This window comes from Hemibagrus wyckioides, linkage group LG06 (assembly GCF_019097595.1).
Source record: "Hemibagrus wyckioides isolate EC202008001 linkage group LG06, SWU_Hwy_1.0, whole genome shotgun sequence".
Lineage (NCBI taxonomy): Eukaryota > Metazoa > Chordata > Actinopteri > Siluriformes > Bagridae > Hemibagrus > Hemibagrus wyckioides.
In genome coordinates this window covers 39,826,923-39,847,995 of record NC_080715.1, presented here as the reverse complement: position 1 = coordinate 39,847,995, position 21,073 = coordinate 39,826,923, and the positions used below count along the sequence as shown (strand labels likewise).

General features: G+C 39.8%; 2 protein-coding genes across 7 annotated transcripts; one reads left to right on the top strand and one right to left on the bottom strand.

Annotated features, from left to right (window-relative positions):
- Positions 1-54: 54 nt before the first annotated feature.
- Positions 55-4,765, bottom strand: arv1 (ARV1 homolog, fatty acid homeostasis modulator). 2 transcript variants are annotated; one of them, XM_058392027.1, is made up of 5 exons: positions 4,537-4,762; positions 3,966-4,085; positions 3,729-3,882; positions 1,212-1,433; positions 55-640 (listed from the first exon to the last, which is right to left on the bottom strand). In XM_058392027.1, the coding sequence occupies exons 1-5, from the start codon at positions 4,621-4,623 to the stop codon at positions 507-509; spliced, it is 717 nt and encodes a 238-aa protein (XP_058248010.1). In that variant the 5' UTR covers positions 4,624-4,762; the 3' UTR covers positions 55-506. The 2 variants fall into 2 exon arrangements, with proteins under 2 accessions (XP_058248010.1, XP_058248011.1); XM_058392028.1 differs by having other exon boundaries at positions 500-640; positions 1,219-1,433; positions 4,537-4,765.
- A 24-nt stretch (positions 4,766-4,789) lies between these two features.
- ttc13 (tetratricopeptide repeat domain 13) lies at positions 4,790-17,034 on the top strand. 5 transcript variants are annotated; one of them, XM_058392023.1, is made up of 23 exons: positions 4,793-4,994; positions 6,795-6,889; positions 7,530-7,605; positions 7,677-7,747; positions 7,835-7,900; positions 8,062-8,154; positions 8,969-9,085; positions 9,216-9,326; positions 9,535-9,617; positions 9,939-10,080; positions 10,518-10,692; positions 10,771-10,927; positions 11,020-11,150; positions 11,290-11,422; positions 11,501-11,593; positions 11,728-11,811; positions 11,900-11,984; positions 13,892-13,998; positions 14,752-14,887; positions 15,648-15,727; positions 15,836-15,914; positions 16,204-16,283; positions 16,660-17,034. In XM_058392023.1, exons 1-23 carry the CDS (start codon positions 4,826-4,828, stop codon positions 16,772-16,774), a joined length of 2,478 nt encoding a protein of 825 aa, XP_058248006.1. In that variant the 5' UTR covers positions 4,793-4,825; the 3' UTR covers positions 16,775-17,034. The 5 variants fall into 5 exon arrangements, with proteins under 5 accessions (XP_058248008.1, XP_058248007.1, XP_058248006.1 ...); XM_058392021.1 differs by having other exon boundaries at positions 11,900-11,999; positions 13,889-13,998; XM_058392022.1 differs by having other exon boundaries at positions 4,794-4,994; positions 13,889-13,998.
- Positions 17,035-21,073: the final 4,039 nt, after the last annotated feature.

The following is a 21,073-nucleotide window of genomic DNA, read 5'->3' as shown; positions in this document are numbered from 1 at the left end:
AAAAAAAAAAAAAATAAAAAAAAATAAACTATAGAGGTCAGGTAAAGGTTTTGACATTTTTTTTAATAAACGTTCCACAGTATTAAATGTAGCTATAAATGGATAAAAAGTTTTTGTTTCACAAAATAAACAATAAAACAGTGTTGTATATTTAGCTGTAGTTTATGTAAATAGATTGTTTATTGGATGTTTATCTGTAAACATGTCCTTATAGCTTTCATTTCATACACACATCAATCAGGGCATAGAAAATGGTGTGTGTGTGTGCTGTTAACACACACCATTTGCAGTGCATTTCTCTCTCTCTTTCACACACACACACACACACACATTCTGTCTCTCTCGGCTAATTGACAAGAATTCGACAAGCCGCCCAAGGGGAATGTGTGCGAACACGCCGGAGACGACTCCTGACTCGACTCGAGCGCCTCTCCTCCTTCCTCGGCGTGTGTGTGAGAGGAAAAACAAGATCTCTTCACGTGGAGTTCTTCTCGTATCCCACGCATTCACGTGTAGAGCTCGGGCAGGAGTGTGTGTGAGCTCGGCTGCAGCCTGTGTAAAGCGTGAGAGACGAACATCTCTAACAGCAGACCCACGAACACGGCAAAGATGGAGAGACGCCTGCGGCAGTTCAGGATCACTGTCACACACGGGGACAAAATAACTATATAAATAAATAAATATCTAAAACTTCATGATGAAAAGTTATATAATAAAATAAATGCACAAAATATTCATAATATTAGTAAATGACATTAAAATCTATTATTAAAATATTTATTTCAAATAATTATGAAAAATAATATTAAAAAGTCCATCATAAAAATCATATCATAAAATATTATACTATATTATGTCCACAAGTACAGCATAAAATATTTATCTAAATGATATAAATCATTTAAATATTTAATTAGAATCATTATTCATCATTAATAATTTACTATTATTATTTTTATTTTAAGTAAAATAAGCAAAATAAAAAATAAATAAAATAATTCAATAATTAGATAGATAAAAATATTGAAACAAAATTAAAGAATAATCAGGAAATAAAAGTGACAGATAAATATATATTTAATATATAAATATAATAAATATTAAAATTCGAGGAAGAACCTTTTAATTTTTTGTAACATTTTAATGGCAGTTGAAAAATAAATGAAAAAAGAAATAAAGAAAAAAAAAAAAAGAAGTGTGTGTGTGTTTACCCCGTACGGCCTGTGCGTTGGACGTGAGCACGAACACTCGGATGAGGGTGAAGCAGAGCGGAGAGTAATCATGCTCCCAGATCACGGCGGGGATCAGCAGCACTTTCCCGTAACAGGAGAGAAGCAGAGCCTTCAGCAGATCAGACGTCTCCACACACACACTGTACAGCTTCTGTACACACCAGAACACTGCTAACACACCTGCACAGTACACACCCAGCTCTGACACACACACACACACACACATTATTCCCTCATTATTTCCTCCACCAAACACAATCATGAGTCAGTTTATTTTCCTCAAACCATTTATTTACATCTGCTGAGTAGTGTTTTGTCTGATTCTAGCACGTTTTGTCTGATACTAACAGGTTTTGTCTCATTCTAGGATGTTTTGTCGGACTCTAGTGTGTTTTGTCCGATTTGAATACATTTTATCTGATTCTAGTAAGTTTTGTCTGATCCTAGTACGATTCGTCTAATCCTCATCCATTTTGTCTGGTCCCAGTAAGTTCTGCCTGATCCTCATACACGTTGTCTGATTCTTGGTGGTTTTGTGCAATTCTAGTACATTTTGTCTTAGTTTAAAATGTTTTGTCTGCTTCTAGTAAGTTTTGTCTAATTCTAGTATGTTTTATCATAACTTTACACATTTTGTCTGATCCTAATGTGTTTTGCCTGGTCCTCATATGTTTGGTCTGATCCTCCCACATTTTGTTTGATTCTTGTTGGTTTTGTCTAAATAACTTTATACGTTTTGACTTAGCTTAATATGTTTTGTCTGATCCTTGTACATTTTGTCTGATTATAGCAGTTTTGCCCGATCATAATAAGTTGTGTCTGATCCTCATGTGTTTTGTCTGATACTACTAAGTTTCGTCTGATCCTAGTACATATTGTCTGATCATAATAAGCTGTGTCTGATCCTCATACATTTTGTCTGATTCTTGTTGGTTTTGTCCAATTCTAGTATGTTTTATCATAACTTTATATGTTTTGTCTGATCCGCATACATTTTTGTCTGATTCTTGTACACTTTGTCTGATTATAGCAGTTTTGTCTGATCCTTGTACATTTTGTCTGATTATATGTTTTGTCTGATGCTTGTACACTTTGATTTTAGCAGTTTTGTCTGATCCTCATATGTTTTGTCTGATACTACTAAGTTTTGTCTGATCCTCGTACATTTTGTCTGATACTACTAAGTTTTGTCTGATCCTCGTACATTTTGTCTGATACTACTAAGTTTTGTCTGATCCTCATATGTTTTGTCTGATACTACTAAGTTTGTCTGATCCTCGTACATTTTGTCTGATACTACTAAGTTTCGTCTGATCCTAGTACATATTGTCTGATCATAATAAGCTGTGTCTGATCCTCATACATTTTGTCTGATTCTTGTTGGTTTTGTCCAATTCTAGTATGTTTTATCATAACTTTATATGTTTTGTCTGATCCGCATACATTTTTGTCTGATTCTTGTACACTTTGTCTGATTATAGCAGTTTTGTCTGATCCTTGTACATTTTGTCTGATTATATGTTTTGTCTGATGCTTGTACACTTTGATTTTAGCAGTTTTGTCTGATCCTCATATGTTTTGTCTGATACTACTAAGTTTTGTCTGATCCTCGTACATTTTGTCTGATACTACTAAGTTTTGTCTGATCCTCGTACATTTTGTCTGATACTACTAAGTTTTGTCTGATCCTCATATGTTTTGTCTGATACTACTAAGTTTGTCTGATCCTCGTACATTTTGTCTGATACTACTAAGTTTTGTCTGATCCTCGTACATTTTGTCTGATCCTCATATGTTTTGTCTGATACTACTAAGTTTTGTCTGATCCTCATATGTTTTGTCTGATACTACTAAGTTTTGTCTGATCCTCGTACATTTTGTCTGATACTACTAAGTTTTGTCTGATCCTCGTACATTTTGTCTGATCCTCATATGTTTTGTCTGATACTACTAAGTTTTGTCTGATCCTCATATGTTTTGTCTGATACTACTAAGTTTTGTCTGATCCTCGTACATTTTGTCTGATACTACTAAGTTTTGTCTGATCCTCATATGTTTTGTCTGATACTACTAAGTTTGTCTGATCCTCGTACATTTTGTCTGATACTACTAAGTTTTGTCTGATCCTCGTACATTTTGTCTGATCCTCATATGTTTTGTCTGATACTACTAAGTTTTGTCTGATCCTCGTACATTTTGTCTGATACTACTAAGTTTTGTCTGATCCTCGTACATTTTGTCTGATCCTCATATGTTTTGTCTGATACTACTAAGTTTTGTCTGATCCTCATACATTTGGTCTGATCCTAGTATTTGGTCTAATTCCAGAACGTTTTGTTTTAGCATATGTTTTGTCTGATCCTAGTATGTTTTCTTCTATCCTTATACAGGTGGTCTGATCCTAGTATGTTTTCTTCTATCCTTATACAGGTGGTCTGATCCTAGTATGCTTTGTCCTGTTTGTTGAACTTTGCCTGTTTCTTTGTGTTTACACACCAAGAGCAGCCAGAGCAAACATCCCATAAAAGTCCCATTCTTTGGTATATCTGATGATGTCAGCGGGATCGCCGGTGACCTCTGAACTCTGGAGGCGAGACCATCTGAGATAAGCTTCACACAGCAGGCAGAAAACACACAGCTTCCAGTGGATCTGAGGAGAGGAGACATCTCAGTGCCTGCACCGTGTGAATAGGTCTAGAGATAATGAACCCGTGTCTCGTCCGTCCCGCTCACCTTGATCTGCGTGTTGAACAGAATGTGTCGGAAAGCCTGGATTTTACACAAGATGGCGTCTATGAGGATGATGACGGGATCGTATTCGATGTACTTGTCCACAGGCTTGGCACATGATTTCTGAAGAAAAAACAAAAACATAAACAAAACAATCACAGCATGTGTTTCACCACTGACTAATCACCACATTTATCTCGAACAACCAATCACTGATCACCATTCTAATTAAAACCCTCTATTCTGTCTTCATGGTTTGGATATGCAAATGAGCAAAACGATCAATATGCAAAATCAGCCTGATGTCACGTGACCTTCGGCGTCCTGTTGCGCATGCGTCAACCGCATTAACACACATGAATAGAAAACTCGCGCAGCAAACATACGACACCAAATATATCTTATATATCCGATTTGGTGTAAGAAAGTAAAAAATTTGTGACTTTGAGTAGTGTAAACTATCATTTTAATAGTCTTTACGACCCTCATGTACGAGTTGTTGTTGTTGTTGTGATAATAAAGCAAGCATAAGACTTACACTAACATTTCTAGCATGTTAGCACGACTCACTCACACATATTGTTATCTTCACGATGCCGTTACGGTAATCTCGATATAATTCCGAAGCTTCCTCGTTACACTCGATGCATTTAAAAGCCATGTTCCTCTGTTTTGACAGAGCTTGCCGGCACACGAACGACGATTTCCGCGATATATATATATTTTTTGCCAGGACGTAGAGTCAAAGGTTGTAACACTCGGGAAATGTAGTTCAAATTCAGTAAGACGGCTACACGAGAAGCGAGCCGCCGAACTACATTACCCATGATGCTCCGCGCCATCACCTGCACAACGTATAGAACATGGCACCTGCTGGCAGGGCTGTTGTTGTGCTAGCGCTCTCGTTGCTGTGCTTATGCGGCACGATCATTTCCACCGAGTATTTTTCCACGCTCGCGTTCTTTAACGGCGAGCTCAACGAGCGCGGCTGCGGACCGTCGTCCGAGTGGGAGGAGTATTCTCCGGACTGCGGTGAGTTTACGGCGCGGCGCCGCCACGTCTTCTTAAGTCGCCTCAACGGTAATGTACTTGGAGGAGTTTGCTAGCCTTCGTTTCGCACCCGTATTCGCACTGGCCACGCCCACTGCGCGTGCAAGCTTGGCTCGATTTTTTAAAAATAATTTATTATTTCTTACGAACAAGCGAGATATAATTTAAATTTACGGTTTTTTTTAAAAACGTTTTTCTTTTAATTAATAAATTTTTATTATTTTTATTATAGGTAGAATTGTACAAATTGCAAGCTACCTTATATATATACACGGGTATTTGTATTGCCATCTATATAATATGATCCTAAGGTCAGTAATAAATTATTTAAAAAAAAAAAATAGACATTTTAGGAATATTCACGAGTGAACGTTTTGTGTTTTATCATTTAAAAAGTTTATCTGCTTATTCTAGTGAGGGTTTTTTGTCGGAATACAGGTAGGAAATAAATAACGTTTCTTACCCTGTATGCCATTCTCACTTCCGGGTTTGTTTCCAACATACAACGTAGTAAAAATACACTTCTCTGTGGAGCTGTAGGTGGAGGAGCATAAACATGGCGAACTTGACGGCTGTCCTTCTTTTATTCACTTGTGTTGCAAAGCAGTAGTGAGAATTTCTTTCTTTTTTAAGCCAAGTGAGTCATTAAGTCCTTAAGATATACACTATGTTACCAAAAGTATTGGGACACCCCTCCAAATCATTGAGTTCAGGGGTTGGGCTCGGCCCCTCAGTTCCAGTGAAAGGAACTCTTAATACTTCAGCTTCATACCAAGACATTTTAGACAATTTCATGCTCTTTGTGGGAACAGTTTGGGGATGACCCCTTCCTGTTCCAACATGACTGCACACCAGTGACCAAAGCAAGGTCCATAAAGACATGGATGAGTGAGTTTGGTGTGGAGGAACTGCACAGAGTCCTGACCTCAACCCCATAGAACACCTTTGGGATGAATTAGAGCAGAGACTGCGAGCCAGGACTACTCATCATCACAACATCAGTGCCTGACCTTGCTCTAGAGGAATGGTTAAAAATTCCCATAAACCTTGTGGAAAGCCTTCCCAGAAGAGTTGAATCTGTTATAGCTGTAAAGGGCGGGCCAACTCCATATTACATTCATCTGCATGTAAAGGAAGATGTTCTAGTGTTGGTCTGGTTCGCAGTCTCCGCTCTAATTCATCCCAAAGGTGTTCTATGGGGTTTAGGTCAGAAATCTGTGCAGGCCTGTGAAGTTCCTCCACACCAAACTCGCTCATCCATGTCTGGGGTCATCCCCAAACTTTTCCCACAAAGTTGCATGAAGGGAGCATGAAATTGTCCAAAATGTCTTGGTATGAAGCTGAAGCATTAAGAGTTCCTTTCACTGGAAGTAAGGGTCCGAGCCCAACCCCTGAAAAACAACACCTGAATTCAATGATCTGGAGGGGTGTCCCAATACTTTTGGCAATATAGTGTACTTGCTTGGTTGCATAGAGGTGATGCTGAGGGGTTTTAATTTGACTCTACACACACACAGACACACTGTGCAGACGTTTTTGTTTATTTTAATAGCTCGAATATATTTATAAGTAAGGAAAAACTTCACGTTAAAGAAGATGGTTGTTTGTCTCTCTGACGTCACATTAAGGTATTCCTGTAATGCTGACTAACGGCAGCGACACTATTCACCTACATGGCTTTGTTTAGGTTGAGTTGAACTGACCGACTCTCACTGACCCCACTATCAGCAGACAGAACAGCATTGTAATATATAATAATATCTTGCATACCGTCACTTGCAGATCCCAACGTTCTCCAGCTGGAGGATCCGGACTGTGAGGACGGCAGCAACGTGGCCTGTGAGTCGGTTTTCTCTCTGAACGCAGAGAAGATTCTGGTGAGCGTCTCTGGCGTGACTCCGCCCACATTCGCTTACATCACATTGCTGTAAACACACTAGATCTACTCCATAGATATTTTTTCTTCCTTTCCATTTGTTTTGTGAGCTGGCTTTTGATTCTGGCTTTTTCAAACTGTGGGAGATTCAAACTTTATCAGCTGTATACATTTATTATTACATAGAGGGGTTTTTTGTTGTTTTGGGAGATTTTATATAGTTGAAGGAGGGGAAAAAAGTGCTTGGTTCCCTGATAATAACTTCCTACAGGTTCAGTTGTAGCCTTACTGATGATAATTTGTTTTTAAATTAAATATTAATAAATTATTATTAATTAAATTATTTTTTAATAAGTAATTTAAATTATTTATTGATTGATTCATTATTATTTATTTATTTATTTATTATTTTGTATTTTTTATTTTATTTGTTTATTTATTTTATCTATTTAGTACTTTTTATTTTTGTTTCAATCAATATGTTTTGTTTAGATTTTACAGTTTTAAAATATGTAGTTATTATATTTTTTAATCAATAAAATCATTTATTTATTTATTTGGTACTTTACATTTTTAAAATATTTTAATGTGCCTTCAAACATACAAATTAAGTGTGTGTGTGTGTGTGTTTATGCTCTCAGAGCCAGGCCAGGCTGTTTGTGGAGCAGCGCCGATTTCCGTTCCCTGTCGAAGACCACAACACCAACGAGGAACTCGGTATGTCTCTCTCCTGTCTCTCTCTCTGCCTCTCTCTTTCTTTGTACTGATATGAGTGTGTTGTTTATCAGCCATAGGATACGTCCTGATCGGTAACGGTCTCTACGATGAAGCTATCAAACACTTCTCCCTGTTACTGCAGGTCCGTTCTGTCGTTTATTGTTTATTATTTCTTATTAATGATGTAAGAATAATTGAACACACTATTTGATTGTTGTTTGTTGTTCAGGGCGACCCAGAGTTGGTCAGTGCCATGTACGGGAGAGGGATCGCCTACGGGAAAAAGAGCCTGCAGGTGAGAGGCGGTGCTTCTGCTGTGTGATGTTTTATGGAGATTCTTCAAAACGTGACTAAAATGTGATGTCTATATAATTAAGTATGGCTTTTGCCATTCCTCACCTCTGTCTCTCTCTCTCTCTCTCTCTGTCTGTCTCTGTCTCTCTGTTCTTTCTGTAGGATATAAAAAACGCTGACTTGGCTCTGTATGAGCTGAGCAGAGTGATCACACTGGAGCCCAATAGGCCAGAAGTTTACGAACAAAGAGCAGAGGTACACACACACACACACACACACACAGCTGTTTTACCTGTGTACTCTGCACACATGCTGAAATGTAGAATCTGTTTATTTTGCTGTACAGCAGAGTGTTTAATTGCTCCTCATATGATGGTCAGTACAAAGGCAGTATTTACACAGAACAGGGAATGGAGTCTCTGACGTTAATGACGTTTATATCGTTAGTGATGTTGGTGTGTATGACCAGGTCTCTGTAGCAGGTCAGTGATCTGATACAATACAGTATTGCATCAGTTCCTGTCAGTAAAACTGAGACCACTCCCCTTTCACTGAGACACACAGGCCACGTCTCTTTCACTGAGACACACAGGCCACTCATCATCCACTGAGACTCACAGGCCACGCCTCTTTCACTGAGATACACAAAACCATGCCTCTTTCACTGAGACACAGAGGCCACATCTCTTTCACTGAGACACAGAGGCCACGTCTCTTTCACTGAGACACAGAGGCCACGTCTCTTTCACTGGGACATACAGGCCATGCCCCCTTCACTGATACACACAGGCCACGCCTCTTTCACTAGGACACACAGGCCATGCCCCCTTCTCTGATACACATAGGCCATGCCATCTTCACTGTGACCCAAGGACCATGCCTCTTTATTGACACAGACTCACAGACCACTCCCCCTTCCCTGAGACACACAGGCCACGCCTCTACAATGAGTCTGACACACACACCATTCCTTTTTCACTAAGCACTGCACTGTGGTCCACTATATAAATAAATAATATCCATTTTGTCATCTGTAAGAGTGTTATTCCATTAAAGTGTGTGTGTGTAGATTCTCTCTCCACTCGGACGTATCAGTGAAGCTCTGAGTGACCTCACTAAAGCCATCCAGCTGCAGCCTTCAGCACGACTTTACCGCCACCGAGGAACCCTCCTCTTTATTTCAGAGGTACACACACACTCAATGATTATTTTCCTATAACAGAACACTCTGTGTGTGATAAACACGTGAGCAGCAGCATGTTGATGTCTGCAGTAGCACAGGTCCATTTAGAAACATCAGTGTGTGGTGTGTTCAGGACTACGTGGCTGCTATGGAGGACTTCCAGCAGTCTCTGGAGCTGAAGAGGAACCAGCCGATCGCCATGCTCTACAAAGGTCTCACCTTCTTCCACCGGGGCCTGCTTAAGGTAAGCACACTTTTTTACTTAGCACAAGTTTCAGTATTATATCGTTTAGCTCATCTACTCCAAGTACAAAATGTCCATGGGGTGGAGCCCCGAGTTAGCTCCTCCTCCCTGTCCAGATGGAGACAGAAGCTCAGGGAATTGAGACAACTCATAGGATGTTCATCACTCTGTGGTTTAAAAAAAATATAACACGTTTTTCTACACACAGGAGGCTATTGAGACGTTTAAAGAAGCGCTGAAGTTGAAGTTGGACTTCATTGATGCGCACAAAAGCCTGGCTCAGGCATACAGGTCTCACACACACACACACACACACACACACACCTTCCGTTCATCTCCCATGCTCACTGTGCTGAGGTTAAAGCTCAAGTTCCTGGTCTTACTGCACGTAATTTCTAACGGGTTCTAACTACCAACTTGTCGGTGATTACTTTCCTATAACAGCACACCCTGAGCTGTTTCTTTCATTCTCCAGTCTATATTTGTGTTCCTGGTGTTGTTTGAACACACACATCGTCTCATCTGTGTGTGTTGTGTGTACAAAAATTCATCTCATTGTGGTTATGTTTAAAGGCATCTCCTCATTGAACGTGTGTGTGTGTGTGTGGGTAGGGAGCTGGGCGACTTTGACAGCGCCATGGAGAGTTTCCAGAAAGCTCTGCTGCTGAATCAGAATCATCTTCAGTCCCTGCAGCTCAGAGGAATGATGCTGTATCACCACGGCAGCCTGCAGGACGCCATCAGCAACTTCAAGGCAAGCGTCGGCTCTCTGTGTGTGTGTGTGTGTGTTCTCTCAGTATACCCCAAATCACTTTATCAGGCTCTTTGCTCATCTTATAAAGCAGAGTTTCCTAATTGGTCTTGCCTCAGAACCAGCATTTTCTCCTTTAACAACACTCACACTCTACAGCAATGCTGATTCACTAACATAAAATAAAAAAATTAAATACAAATATCAAAAAATATATATAAATGTGAAACAAATTTACATAATTAACTACTAATTCTCCATCTAAAATCTTTTATGTTTTTTAATAAAATTATATTTTATTCAGAAACATATTAGGCAAAAGTATTGGCACTGCCGTGCGCACACAAAATTCTGCCTCCAGATGTTTTTATTTCAGCTCCTTACTGAGAAACGATTCTAGCCAAAGTCCAACGGAAAGCAGTGTGTTGTTTATCGTGCAGAGATGCCTGCAGTTGGAGCCGTATAACGAGGTGTGTCAGTACATGAAGGGTCTGAGTCATGTGGCCATGGGACAGTTCTACGAAGGCATCAAAGCTCAGACTAAAGTCATGCTCAATGATCCGCTGCTGGGCCAGAAAGCCAGCTCGGAATATCTCAAAGTCAAATACCTCAGAGGTGAGAACCTGAACGCCAATTCTCTCTTATTTCCCTGAGCGTCTTCTCTGAATTTCGTTCTCTATTTATTTCTTTCAGAGTACTCTCGATACTTGCACTCTCACCTGGACATCCCTGTCACCGAGTACAACGTGGATCAGGATCTTCCCGGGAACTTTAAGAACCACTGGGCTAAAAATCTGCCCTTCCTCATAGAGGACTACGAAGAGCAGCCTGGACTGCAGCCGCACATAAAGTCCGTTTATTTTAGATTCACATAAAATGTTTGCGATAGTTTTGGCACAAGCATTAATATGTGTTTTTATTTTATTTATTTATCCTTTAAAGGGATGTTCTACCTCAGGATTTTGACAGTTATTCTCCAGAGGTGCAGAAGCTGATCTGTACAGCGGATCATCTCGGGTCGCTCATGCAGTACAACACGTCAGGTTTCCTGTCCAACCAGCGCGTCCACAGAGGTCAGTCCTATCAGCCTTTGTGGAGAGGAGTTAGCCCCACCCACCACCACCACACCATTCCCATTCCACAGATTATGAAAAGGGCTTCTCAAGCTTTTGACCTAGCTAAATCAGAACCCGTCTGTTTATCTGTGTAAAGCCATGGGTCTGGCCACTATCGAGGTGATGCAGGCCATGCAGCGGACGTGGAGTAACTCAAAAGTGCGAGTCAACGGCAAAACCAGGCAGCTCCAGTGGAGGGACATGTTCGACATCGCCGTGAAATGGAGGAGGTACCACTGGAAATGCGAGCAAGGTGTTTTGTACTAGAGCAGAGGTCAGACGCCTTCAGTATCTTTGTGTGTGTGTAGGATCGCTGATCCAGATCAGCCTGTTCTCTGGTTGGATCAGATGCCAGAACGAAGCCTGAGCAGAGGATTTAATAACCACATCAACCTTATCAGGTGCCATAACACACACACACATTATAAATCTGTTTCAGTGATACTCCGTGTATCATGATAGGTTTAAACTAGGAGGAAAAATAATGATCTATATAATGATTAAAGATTTTTGATCTGTGCTGTTTGATGCTCAGGGGTCAGATCATCAACATCAGATACATGGAATACTTCAGCACCATCCTGGACTTCATCAAAGACAGAATATTAGTGTATCACGGGTAAGCGGCTGCCAATTCAACCCCGGTGACCATCTGATGATAAACCAGGTTACACTCGTTCCCTCACCGCACACTTCTTTTCTTCCAGTGCGTATAATCCACGAGGAGTGCCGGAAGTGAAACAAGCTCTGGAGAATGTCAACAAAGTGGAGGACCTGCTGCCTATAATGAAGGTAACAGCATCAGAGGTATTTCCTATATATATATATGTGTGTGTGTGTATATTTTATTTGTCACATACGTATACATACACAGTACGACATGCAGTGAAATGTTTTTTCATGACTGTCTGGCATGTAAACATTTATAAAAAAAAATGTTAGAAAGAGATCCATAAAAAATAAAGATAAAAATAAAACTAAAGTATCTTAAAAGTATAAAAATAGAAAATAAAGTAAAATAAAATATAATATAAATAAATAAAAATATGAAAATAAAGTAAAATAAAATATAATATAAATAAATAAAAATATGAAATATATATATATATATATATTTCATAGTTATATACACATAAATGCAGACATGAACGTGAAGGGATGTATGTGTATATGCATATATTGAGGTGATCCAGTATTTATCATTAAAGTGTCCATGTGCTGGAATAATTGTATAAAGTGACTTGTGCCAGTCCAGTGTCAAAGTGTCAGTTTGTGCAAATGTGCGAGGTTGTGATGAAAAGTGATGAAAAAAAAGCAGAGAGAGTCCTCGTATCTGTATCAGGTTCTAGGTGTTTCCTGGTTCAGACTCCGAATGGCCTGCGGGAAGAAGCTCCTCCTCATTCTCTCTGTGTTTGCCTTCATGGAGCGGAAGCGCTTCCCTGAACACAACAGAGAAAAGAGTCCATTGTTGGGATGGCTGAGGTCCTTCACAATCTTCCTGGCTCTGATCCGGCACCGCTTGCTGTAGATGTCCTGCAGGTCAGGGAGCTCGGTGTGGATGGTACGTTCAGCTGAACGCACCACTCTCTGGAGGGCTCGCCTGTCCTGCATGGTGCTGTTCCCGAACCATGAAGTGATGCTACCCGTCAGGACGCTCTCAATAGTGCAGGTGTAAAAAGTCTTTAGCACCTGAGAGGGAAGTTTTAAAGTCCCTAAAGCGTCTCAGGTGGTATAGACACTGCCGGGCCTTCTTCACCAGGGTGTTGGTATGACAGGACCATATCTCTCTCTCTCTTCTCTCTCTCTCTCTCTCTCTCTCTCTCTCTCTCTCTCTCTCTCTCTCTCTCTCTCTATATATATATATATATATATATATATATATATATATATATATAACCATAAATATATATAATTTACACACACACATACTGATCAGGCATAACATTATGACCAGTGAGAGGTGAAGTGAATAAGACTGATGATCTCATCATGGCACCTGTTAGTGGGTGGGATATCTTGGGCAGCAAGTCAACACTTTACACATATATATATATATATATTTTTTAATACTTTTCATATAATTTTTTGAAAAATATTATTGTTTTGTAATACTTTGCCGTTATTCTAAGGGAATTTATTTTGATCCTTAATTATTTTTTAAATATTTTATTTATATTTAAATATATAATATTATTAATTTTTATCTTTTTTTAATATGTAATATTAATATGTTGACATTTTCTTCTTTCTTATTTAAAATAAAAAGAAGCAGACTCTTTGTGCAAAATTTTCTAAATTACGCGTTACAATTTTAAGATTAGAGTACTAGTAAACCTAAAAAGCTCTGAATCCCAGGTATTTTTTTAATTTATTCATTTATTTAAATGTTTTTATTAATATGCAGAATTCAGAGCATCTTTTTTTATTTAATTCATTCATAAATTTTTATTTTATTTTTATATCTCCCAATATTACTTCTACTTTTTTTTGTACAATTAAAAAGACTATTTATTTATTTATTTATTTATTTATTTATTCATTTATTCATTTAATTATTCATTTATTTAAAATATTATTTTCCTTGAAGGACCCTGCATTCACCCAGACCTATCACATGACCAGATCTGCAGCTGAAATGTCACATCTCTTACACTCTGTGTGTGTGTGTGTGTGTGTGTGTGTGTGTGTCTCTAAAGCAGTTCAACAGTAAAACGAGAGATGGCTTCACGGTGAACTCGAAGGTACCGAGTGTGAAGGATCCCGGTACAGAGTACGATGGCTTCACCATAACCATCACCGGAGACCGGTCCGTCACCACGCCCCTTCCTGACCTTTAACCTTACACTTTTAACTGTTTTGTAAAAACACTTTGTTTACAGAAGCGTGTATCATGATAAATGTGTTCATTTATTATTTATTTATAATCAGCAGAAAATTTGTTCTGGCTCTCATTAAAGGAACAGAAGAAGTGCCCTAGACAATACATAAGTGCTTTATTAGTGTCAGGAGACACAGAGGCAGACTCTCTCTCTCTCTCTCTCTCTCTCTCTCTCTCTCTCTCAGTCAAGGGTCATTAGTATCAGGAGACACAGAGGCAGGCTCAGACTATTGTAATCGGGTTAGTTGTCCTGACTGCGTTTCCAAAACACTTCCATCTGTGTGTGTGTGCATTTGTACATTTGTGTGTTTCTTTCCAAACTATATGTCAAGGTCTCGTTAAGTGGAGGTCTTGCTGCTTGTGCTATGGTAACATCATAATTGGAGAGAAATCACACACACACACACACACACACTGTAGCTGTTGATGTCTGATTGGTATTGATTCAGTGTCTTTATTCATGTCGTCGTTATGGATTATAAAAACAGCTCAGACACTAAACAAGGCTTGAACTGTGGTGGGTTTGGATTAAGAGCAGCAGGGAGAGGAGTGTGTGTGTGTGTGTGTGTGGATAATGAGTTTGAGCATGTTTTTGTTTATTTACATGGAGATATGAAGTAATAAAGTGCTTCTTCTGAGTGGGAGTGAAATAAATGATGGTGTGTGTGTGTGTGTGTCCAGTGTGGGAAACATGCTGTTTTCAGTGGAGACTCAGACCACAGAGGAAAGGACACAGCAGTACCAGTCGGAGATAGAGGCTCTTTATAAAGACCTGACGGCCAAAGGCAAAGCACTCATGCTGTCCTCTGAGCTAGGGGTGTGTTTTCTCTCTCTCTCTCTCTCTCTCTCTCTCTCTCTCTCTCTCTCTCTCTCTCTGTCTCTTTCTCTCTCTTTTTTTCCACTCTCTCTCCCTGTTGCTCTCTTGCTGTCGTTCTTTTGCTATCTATCAGCTGTACAGAGGTCATGTGACTTTCTGCTGTAATTAAAAATGAATTATATTCATCTAATTGATATTGTAAGACTGGACTGTTTATCTCTCTCTCTCTCTCTCTCTCTCTGACCATCCCTCCCTCTCTCTCTCTCTCGCTCTCTGACCATTCGTCTCTCTCTCTCTCTCTCTCTCTCACTCTCGGACCCCCTCTCTCTCTCACTCTGACCAATTCCCTCTCTCTCTCTCTCTCTCTCTCTCTCTCTCTCTCTCTCTCTCTCTCTCTCGGACCCTCTTTCTCTCTCACTCTCTGACCATCCACCCCCCCCTCTCTCTGACCATCCCTCCGTCTCTCTCTCTCCCTCTGACCATCCCCCGTCTCTCGCTCTCTCTCGCTCTCTGACCATTCCTCTCTCTCTCGGACCCTCTTTCTCTCTCACTCTCTGACCACCCCCCCCTCTCTCTCTGGCCATCCCTCCGTCTCTCTCTCTCTCTCTCTCTCTCTCTCTCTCTCTGACCATCCCTCCGTCTCTCTCTATCTCTCTCACTCTCTGACCATTCCTCTCTCTCTCTCACTCTCGGACCCTCTCTCTCCCTCACTCTCTGACCATTCCCCTCTCTCTCTCTCTCTCTCTCTCTCTCTCTGTAGGATTCAGATGCGGTGTGTAACCTCGTCCTCTCTCTGGTGTATTATTTCTGTAACCTCATGCCCCTATCCCGAGGCTCCAGGTACGGACGTGTTGAATTGAACAGAAATTTATTTTATCAGTACAATGTTGATCTGTATTTGGATGGCTGATGGCGGAATTGTGTGTGTGTGTGTGTGTGTGTGTGTAGCATCGTGGCCTACTCTGTGGTGATGGGAGCTCTGATGGCGAGCGGGAAAGAAGTCGTAGGCAGAATTCCAGCTGGGAAGGTAAAGGCCAGATTAAATAATAATGATGAAATGAAGAAGATGATTGTGGAGACAGTTCTTGAAAATGAATCAGTTGTATTTAAGCAGAAACTCACAAACTCAAACACAAGCCTGTCTGAGAACAATGTCTGGTGTGATTTAATAATCAATAGACTCTATAACAATATAATAGTAATACAGGAACAATTTATTAGTATAAATATAGTAATTCACAGCTGAAAGCACAGGACTGTGTGTGTGTGTGTGTGTGTGTGTGTATAAAGCAATAACACAATGTTTTATCTTTCAGCTGGTGGATTTTGAAGCCATGACCACACCGAGCCCCGATCGCTTCACCAAAACGGCCAAAAGCTGGATGAACTTGAAGAGGTGATGACTCTACTATAATTTTCTATTTCTACTATAATTTCTCTCTCTCACACACACACACGTAATCTAATAATGAATTTCTGACTCTTTGTTTTGTGAGTTATATCATGAGTTGACTCAGAGTCGACTTGTTCAAATGACTCACTGATTCACGTTTGAGCTGACATTGTTTCAGGAAATTTTATTCTGCCTTTCAATAAACTAAGCAATGTTAGTAATAAGTGGCTCATGTTGGTGAGTCGACTCTCTGGAAGAATCGATTCGTTTGTAAATGACGTGTGCAAACTGAGTATTCGAACAGCGTTTTGTTTTTGTTTTTTTCTCTACTTTTCTAACCATACTGCCCCCTTCCTCTGTTTCGGTCTCCTCTACACAGCCTCCCCAGCTGGTACCAGAACCTTCCGTCTGTATCCGAGACGTTCCAGTTCGCCAGGACCATGATCGAGGTCCTGAACACCGACTCGTCCTCGCACTGTCCCAAAAGATCTTAAAGAAGCCGCCTCCGCTCCTCCTCTCGTTCCTCGTCTCAGTCTTCCATGATAAAGATCTGTATCAGAGTCTTAACGAACCCCTGGAAAAGGTTTTAATGAGTTTATTTGGAAAGAAAAACAAAACAAAAGCACACGAACAAACTTGAAACTCCTTTATAAATCTTATTTCGATTCTTATAATTTTAACTTCGTGACAATCTTCGTTTATTTCTCCTCCCCCTGTTTGAGCACATCAACCTTACCTTATAAAAAGGGCTCGATTATTATCTGATGATTTAAAAAGAAATCAGGAAAACTGTGCAGAACCAGGAGTATCAAACTACTTGATTTATAATAAGAGCTTGAAGTGAATTTTTTTTTCCTCATCGTCGAATCTCGTGTTACTGTGAACTTGAAGGAAGACCGAATTGGTTGATATACACGTGCAGCTCATTCCCTGGGCTTTAGTTCCAAACGTTGGGGTTTACCTCTTAAAGCGTTTTTATTCCCTTTTAAGGATGAATTCTGTTCTTTTTCTTCACATCAGGGTTTCCGTGTACTGATTTAAAGAGCGGGATTTTTGAGGACATTTTAGTATCTAGGAATTAAACTCGAAGTATCGATACGCCAGGCTTCTCAGAGCAATGATGGAAATGAATAAACGTTTTGAGTTTATGCAAACCTGTCTCCATTTTTTTTTCCTCCGTGGTTCTGGGTTCTCCAGTTTCTTCCCACAGTCCCAAGATATGTGTTATATGCGGATTAGCATCATTAAAGTGCGTGTGTGTGTGTGTGTGTGTGTGTGTGTGCCTTCTGATGGACCCAGGTCTACTGGGATAGACAACTGTATGTTGGATAAATGCTACAGAAGATGGAAGAATCCCACGGACTAATCCCGAAAACATTCTGACTCTTTTTTTCTTTTTTTTAATTGAATCAAATCATTTGACTCACCGATATGAGTTGACTTGTTCAAACTCCAAATGATTCACTGATCAGTATGATAATGTTTTAAAGTGGAAGTCTTGGACTAATCCCAAAAAACATCCTATACAAGGTCTTATAGGAATTCTGACTCTTTTTACATTTTTTATTCTTAGTGAATCAGATCATTTGACTCACTGACAAGTCAACTCGTTCAAGCCCAAAATGATTCACTAATCTGTATGATATGTTTTAAAGTGGAAGTCTTGGACTAATCCCAAAAACATCCTATACAGAGTTTTATAATAAGAATTCTGTTTTTTTGTTTAATTGAATCAAATCATTTGACTCACCGATATGAGTCGACTCATTCAAACTCCACTCACTGATCAATATGATGATCTATTTTAAAGTGGAAGTCTTGGGCTAATCCCGAAAACATCCTATACAAAGTCTAATAATAGGAACTCTGACTCTTTTTAAAACAATTTTTTCATAGTGAATCAGATCATATGACTCACTGATAAGAATCGACTCGTTGAAATTCTAAATGACTCACTGATCAATATAATAATCTGTTTTTAAAGTGGAAGTCTTGGACTAATCTTGCAGACATCCTATACAAAGTCTTATAATAAGAATTCAGATTTTTTTTGTTGCTGTTGTTTAAATGAGTCAAATCATTTGACTTGCCGGTAAGAGTCGACTTGTTCAAACTCCACACTTGACTTACTGATCAGTATGATAATCTGTTTTAAAGTGGAAGTCTTGGACTAATCCTGAAAACATCATACACAATGTCCTATGTTTTTTATTTCTTAAATTCTTTTTAGAAACTTTTGTGAATCAGATCATTTGACTCACTGAAAAATAGTTGACTCGTTCGAACTCCAAATGACTCACTGATCAGTGATTCATTTCTGATTTCGAATGGCTTTTAGAAGTTTCATGAAATTCTGTCTTTCAGTAATAAGGAATTAGTGAGTCGACTCTAAAAGATTCGATTCAATATCAAACGACACACGGTGCTCTCTGCTTGAAAATAATGTTGGACAGTGGATTATTTTTTCCCCCCTTTCAGAAATTTCAGCTAATTTCTCCTCAGACATTCAGGACGTCTTCTGAGACGAGACTTCCCTTTCCTGCCAGCTCCAGGAACTTATATCCGATTCGCTTTATATTTTCGTTCTGTACATGCAGGACTCCATCCAGTTCCAACATATTCCTTTACACTGCAGATGGAGAGACTGGAGTAAATGTGTGCGCGATATTTCCACCAGCACCAAAACCCGCAGATTTGAAATGGGCCTCGGAAAAATCCCAGCTGCCGAAATGTGTGTGTTGTTATTTTTATCATAATTCCAGTGACTTCATCTTGACCTCACGGTCCTTCCATTTATTGTGTTCATTGTTTCCATAGTTTGCAGCGTTCTTAAAGCAAAGCCAAATATTTATAAGGAATTTCTTCTGTTCTCTGGTGAACTCGACTGCCAAGAAATCTTCACTTTCTTCCAGCGTGTCTCATCCATCCATCCATCCATCCATCCATCCATCTCTCTCTCTCTCTCTCTCTCTCTCTCAGCTCAGTGTTGCTTTCAGCAGTTCAGACCACTAACCAAACACGTCACCTCTTTCCCTTTCCAGTGGACTCACTGGTGGACAGGCTACTGGTTTCTCCTACCCAGTCTGCACCCTGTGTCTTTCTTTAGTGTGACCCAGTTTTGCTCCAGATGTTTGTTTTCTTCTCCTTAAACAAATCTAACCAAGACTTCTGATCCTCTTTCTGCTCTCACTGGGAATAATATCCTTGTACATCTTGTATGCAAATAATCTGCTTGGACTAATCCCCAAACCGTAATCTAATAAAAGGATTTCTGATTTCTGACTTTTGTGTGTGTGTGAGAGTCAGATCAGGAGTCGATTCACTGAGTCGACTCACTGAGTCGACTCGTTCAAATGACTCACTGATTCAGGTTTGAGCTGAAATGGCTGAAATAGTTTCAAGGAATTTTATTCTCAGGTCTTCTAATAAACTAAGCACTGTTACAAATAAGTGGCTCATGTAGGTAAGTATTTTTAAATGGTTTAAAAAATTTTAATAGTTTTAAATGGTAAGGGAATCCTCAAGAATCTACGAATAATGTCTTCACCCCCTGGTCAACCAAGATGTTCACGTCTTTCTTTCTTCAGTCGTAAAAAATTATGTTTTTTATGAGGAAAACATTTCTCCATATAGTGGACTTCGATAGTGCCCGCGACTTTGACCTTCAGTTTAAATGCAGCTTCAAAGAGCTCTAAACCATCCCAGGCCAGGAAGAAGGCTCTTATCTAGCCAAACCATTGGTCAGTTTCTCATAAAAATTAAAAACAAAACCCCACCACAAAAGCCCGTCTTGCACAAGCTCTAGGATCCACACTAGTAAACACTGGGTTTGTAGCTCCACCTACATCACGCTCACCCTTTTCCACACTAGTAAACAATGGGTCTGTAGCTCCGCCTACATCACGCTCCTCCTTCTCCACACTAGTAAACACTGGGTCTGTAGCTCCGCCTACATCACGCTCCTCCTTCTCCACACTTGTAAACACTAGGTATGTAGCTCCGCCTACATCTCACACATCTTTCTACACACTAGTAAACACTGGGTCTGTAGCTCCGCCTACATCATGCGTGACCTTCCGACGTGATTACGTAGTACGTGGTGTCGTGGATGCGCATCCCAGAGCTAGCGCTAGACAAGCTTTTGTGGTTAAAAAGTATAAAAAATGTTATATTTTTAAGAAAGTGACCAATGGTGTGGCTAGATAAGAGTCTTCTTCCCGGGCTGGGATGGTTTAGAGCTCTTTGAAGCTGCATTTAAACTCACAGGCACTATCGAAGTCCACTATATGGAGAAAAATCCTAAAAAATGTTTTCCTCTTTTCCTTAAAGAAAGAAAGACGCGAAGATCTTGGATGATCTGTAGATTTTTGTTCTGGAAGTGAACTTCTCCTTTAGGGTATTTACATTGAGCCTTCGTTACAGAGCTCCCTGTCTCGGTTGTTGCTATAGAAACTAGCTGTTGTAGAAACACCTTCTTATCGATCTGGTTTAAAGGAAAGGAAAGTTTGATTTAATCAGTTTGAATAAATAATAACAGATTTTATCTTGAAAGGAAAACATTCATGTCGTTAATCATTTGGAAACGAAGCTTGAGTACTAGACAAACACACACACACTGGCGGATGTTTTGACAGTGGCGGTTCCGTAGATGTTATCGATTACGCTTCAGCCTCGCCGTTGTTTATAGCGTGGAGCAATATTACTCATGGCAGTGGAATGAGACACGATAATCCCCGATTCCGATGAAATATTGCCCAACAGTCGCTCTGAGAAAAGACATGCTGGCGCAGGGT

What these genes read in the sequence shown, in the direction of transcription:
- ttc13 (XM_058392021.1), top strand. Translation starts at nt 4,826, where the DNA reads ATGGCACCTGCTGGCAGGGCTGTTGTTGTGCTAGCGCTCTCGTTGCTG. An exon ending in GGAGTATTCTCCGGACTGCG is followed by an intron (nt 4,995 to 6,794) that starts GTGAGTTTACGG and finishes CGTCACTTGCAG; the next exon opens with ATCCCAACGTTCTCCAGCTG. An exon ending in CAAAGTCAAATACCTCAGAG is followed by an intron (nt 10,693 to 10,770) that starts GTGAGAACCTGA and finishes TATTTCTTTCAG; the next exon opens with AGTACTCTCGATACTTGCAC.
- arv1 (XM_058392027.1), bottom strand. Translation starts at nt 4,623, where the DNA reads ATGGCTTTTAAATGCATCGAGTGTAACGAGGAAGCTTCGGAATTATAT. An exon ending in TCGTGAAGATAACAATATGT is followed by an intron (nt 4,086 to 4,536) that starts GTGAGTGAGTCG and finishes TTTTTTCTTCAG; the next exon opens with AAATCATGTGCCAAGCCTGT. An exon ending in GTTTGCTCTGGCTGCTCTTG is followed by an intron (nt 1,434 to 3,728) that starts GTGTGTAAACAC and finishes TGTGTGTGTCAG; the next exon opens with AGCTGGGTGTGTACTGTGCA.